Here is a 5,000-nt window from a genome sequence, read left to right as displayed (position 1 = left end):
CATACACAGACACATACACGCTGGCACACACATACACACACACACACACACACACACATATACAGAGTTCCAATGCAAAGAAACCTCACCACCATCAACTCCAACAAGGAAAGAACAGGGAAAAACAAAAAACAGAACAAGAAACAGTCAGTAATGCTATTCATTGAAATCATCACCCCATTACAACCTCAGCTCTGCATCATCAAGACACAGTGCGACAAGCTGGCTCCAGGTTCCATGGCATCCATTGATCGAAATCACTGCACGTGCATTGCCTCCCCCCCCCCCAGCCCCTACCCCATCCCCACCCCTTGCCCCCCCCCACACCCCACAAAAAGGTGCGCTTCTCTTGCTTTCACACACACACACACACACACACACACACACACATACAAACACACACACGCACACACACATGCGCACACACACGCACACGCACACACACACACACACGCCCACACACACACACAGACACACATGCACACACACACACACATGCGCACACACACGCACACGCACACACACGCGCACATACACACACACGCGCACATACACACACACGCACACACAGACACACATACGCACACACACACACACGCACACACACACACACACACACGCACGCACCCACGCATACACACACACGCGCGCGCACACACATAGACACACACACGCACACACACACGTACACGCACACGCACATACACACAGACACATAAACATACACAGACACACACACGCAGGCACACATACACACACATACGCACACACACACACACATACACAGAGTTCCAATGCAAAGAAACCTCACCACCATCAACTCCAACAAGGAAAGAACAGGAAAAAAAAAAACAGAACAAGAAACAGTCAGTAATGCTATTCATTGAAATCATCACCCCATTACAACCTCAGCTCTGCATCATCAAGACACAGTGCGACAAGCTGGCTCCAGGTTCCATGGCATCCACTGATCGAAATCACTGCACGTGCATTCCCCTCCCCCCCCCCCCCCCCCACCCCCACCCCCCCCAAAAAAGGTGCGCTTCTCTTGCTTTCACACACACACACACATGCGCACACACACGCACACGCACACCACACGCACACGCACGCGCACATACACACACACGCACACACAGACACACATACGCACACACACACACGCAAACACACACACACACACACGCACGCACCCACGCATACACACACACGCGCGCGCACACACATAGACACACACACGCACACACACACGTACACGCACATACACACAGACACATAAACATACACAGACACATACACGCAGGCACACATACACACACACACACACACACACACACACACACACACACACACACACAGAGTTCCAATGCAAAGAAACCTCACCACCATCAACTCCAACAAGGAAAGAACAGGGAAAAACAAAAAAACAGAACAAGAAACAGTCAGTAATGCTATTCATTGAAATCATCACCCCATTACAACCTCAGCTCTGCATCATCAAGACACAGTGCGACAAGCTGGCTCCAGGTTCCATGGCATCCACTGATCGAAATCACTGCACGTGCATTGCCCCCCCTCCCCCAGCCCCCACCCCATCCCCACCCCTTGCCCCCCACACCACACAAAAATGTGCGGTTCTCTTGATTTCACACACACACACACACACACACACACACACACACACACACACACACACACACACAGAGTGACACAGGAATAGACAGACACACAGAGTGACACAGACACAGACATAAACACATAGACACAGACACATAGACGCAGACACATAGACATACAGACACAGACACAGACAGAAACACACACACACACACTCTTATATATATATATATATATATATATATATATATATATATATATATATATATACATAAGTTCATATACACATTGTACGCACACACACACACACACACACACACACAGCCCCCCACCCCCACCCCTACACACACAAACGCACACACATTTCCCCCACACCACCCATCACACACACTACACACACACGTGCACACACTACACACACACACACACACACACACACACACACACACAACACACACACACACACACACACACACCCCCCCCACACACACACACACACAGACTCACCCAAGGTGATCCTCTCGCAGGAGTCTGGCGGAAGAAGCATGTGGCAGGGCACGAGCAGCCCGAGGAGCAAGGCCGGCACGATGAACACGTGCATGTAGTACAAGGGGTTCCTCTTGAGGGTCAAGGTCACCACCACGTCCGGGAACGGCTCCTTGCAGCAGTCGTGCTTAGTGCTGCGGATGGCGATGCCGTGGCTGACCACTGTCCACTCTTTGCTCATCTGGGACAGAACAGAACTTACTTGATTAACTCTCTCCATACGAACGGCGAAAGAGACGACGTTAACAGCGTTTCACCCCAATTACCATCATCAAAATATTGCAAGCGGAACGCTCTTATACTGAAGAGGTGAATGTTGACAAAGAATTCCACAGTTCTGACGACGGAAGCTAAAGGTTGGGTCATTCAGACACCCACTGGACATCCGAGGGGTCTGTGTAGAGGAGAAGAGAGGACTGGCCGTACTGAGTGAGTTAACTTGACTTAATCCTGTTCGTTCCGGTCGGAACACCGGGCCCACACTGCAGATCTTATCTCCATCTCGCTCTGTCTTGGGCTGTTCTCTTGGCTTCACCCCCAGGTCATGTTGGTGGACTTGAGTTCTGCCTGCAGAGTTCTTCTCCAGGTGGTGACTGGTCTTCCCCTCGTCCGCGGCTTCCCCTGTGGGTTCCAGTCCAAGGCGTGGCATGGAATGTGGGCCCTGTCCACTACGCAGGGTGTGTCCAACCCTACCCCACTCCCTCATCTGGATATTCTTGGTGATTTGGTCTTGCTTCGTCCGGCGCATGAGTTCCTCGTTGGAGATTCGCTCCGGCCATCTGATGCGCAGAACAGAAAGTGTCCTCTTTTTTTTTTTTTTAAATCCAATTAATATTGGAAAAATCAATATTTTAGATATGATGCTACCCAAACGTAGAAAAGTGAGTAAACGTCATAATGAATTAAAAAAACAAACAAACAACTAAACAACACCCCCCAAAAAAACCCAACAAAAAACCAACAAAAAAAACCCCCAAAAAAACCAACAACAACCAACCAACCAAACAAAAACAAACAAACAAACAAAAAACAAAACAAAACAAAAAAACAACAAACACTGAAGTACCTATAATAGTTTTGTAGTTATATAAAGCTTTAATTTTTTTGGTCGGCCATTTTGAATCGTTTCTATGGCAACCGGTGCTTGAAGAGTGTTTTTTCCCCCCACATTTTTGTGAATCCTGAGTGATACCTAACAATATCCACCTATAATAGTAAATCACAATTTAGAATGAAACTGTTTAAAAAAAAAAGCAAAAAAAAAAAGCTGCCATGTCTGGCATTAAGGAGGAAGGTGGCAGGATGGTTATGTTCAGGAGATATCCATGCGCAAGCACAGATTTTAATTTAGGAGAAAACCGCGCACACGCACATAGTTTGATTTAGGAGAAAACCGTGCACACGCACATAGTTTGATTTAGGAGAAAACCGTGCACACGCACATAGTTTGATTTAGGAGAAAACCGCGCACACGCACATAGTTTGATTTAGGAGAAAACCGTGCACACGCACATAGTTTGATTTAGGAGAAAACCGTGTACCCAAGCACACAGTTTAATTTAGAAGAGAAAACCGTTTACAAGCACATAGTTTAGTTCAGGAGAAAAACCGTGCACACGCATATACTTTAATTAAGGAGAAAACCGTGCACAAGCACATTGTTCAATTTAGGAGAAAACCATGCACAAGCACATAGTTTTTTGTTGTTGTTATTTTTTCCCCGGACTTTCTTGGGTCGACCCACGATCTTTGTATACTTAATTTAGGAGGGAAACCGTGCACAAGCACATAGTTTAGATTAGGAGTAAACCGTGCACACGCACATAGTTTAACCTAAGAGAAAACCGTGCACAAGCACATAGTTTAGGAGAAAACCATGCACAAACGCACAGTTTAATCAAGGAGAAAACCGTGCACAACCACACAGTTTAAATCAGGAGAAAACCATGCACAATCGCATAATGTTATTAAGGAGAAAACCGTGCATCAGCACATAGTCCGATTTAGGAGAAAACCGTGCACAAGCACATAGTTTAATTTAGGAGAAAACAATGCACGAGCACACAATTTAATTAAGGAGAAAAACAAGTACAAGCACATAGTCTGATCTAGAAGAAAACCGTGGAGAAACTCATAGTAAAATTTAGGAGAAAAGCATGAACAAGCACATAGTTCAATTTAGAAGAAAACCGTTCACAAGCACCTAGTTTTATTTGGGAAGTAGAAAGGTGGCAGGACGGTTAAGACGCTCATCTTGCAATGCAGTGAGTCCGTGAGGGTCCGGGTTCGAATCCCGCTCTCGGCCTTTTTCACTTAGTGCACTGAAAAAGAACCCATGACAACGGGATTGGTGTCCTTTGGCAAAATTCTATAGAAGAAATTGACTCTGATAGGGACATTAAAAAAAAAAATGCCTGCACTCTAGGCCTGACAAAGCGCGTTGGGTTATGCTGGTGGTCAGGCATCTGCCTAGCAGATGTGGTGTAGCGTGTATGGATTTTATCCGAACGCAGTGACGCCTCCTTGAGAAAATGAAAGTGAAACTGTGTGGTTTAGGTTTCGCTTTCAGCTTCACTTTCCATCCCCACGGCGGACTCGCTCAACCCCACCCATCCCCACCGCAACCACACACACACACACACACACACACACACACACCACCCTAGCTCGATCTTCCTTCCTTCCTTCCTTCCTTCCCCCCTCTCCCTCTCAGTCTCAGACTGACCGTGTCTGACTTCAGGTTGAGGGCAGTGCTGGGCTGTCCTCCCCACAGGGTCACGTTGACCTGGGCCCCGTTGTACACCCAGCTGGCAAAGTACAGGGTGCACTGCTGGAGG

General features: G+C 47.2%; 1 protein-coding gene across 3 annotated transcripts in view; it reads right to left on the bottom strand.

Moving 5' to 3' along the window:
• The window catches only part of LOC143298090 (neuronal acetylcholine receptor subunit alpha-3-like), a 77,301-nt gene that overhangs the window by 8,553 nt on the left and 63,748 nt on the right, over positions 1-5,000 (bottom strand). For all 3 annotated transcript variants that reach the window (XM_076610773.1, XM_076610775.1, XM_076610774.1), the window contains exons 5-6: positions 4,889-5,000; positions 2,125-2,344 (exon numbers count right to left, since the gene is read on the bottom strand). The exon at positions 4,889-5,000 is cut by the window's right edge and continues 126 nt beyond it. In XM_076610773.1, coding sequence (XP_076466888.1) covers positions 2,125-2,344; positions 4,889-5,000 — 332 coding nt within the window. The remainder of the gene's footprint in view (positions 1-2,124; positions 2,345-4,888) is intronic.

This window comes from Babylonia areolata, chromosome 23 (assembly GCF_041734735.1).
Source record: "Babylonia areolata isolate BAREFJ2019XMU chromosome 23, ASM4173473v1, whole genome shotgun sequence".
NCBI lineage: Eukaryota > Metazoa > Mollusca > Gastropoda > Neogastropoda > Buccinidae > Babylonia > Babylonia areolata.
This window is presented reverse-complemented; position numbering and strand designations above follow the sequence as displayed.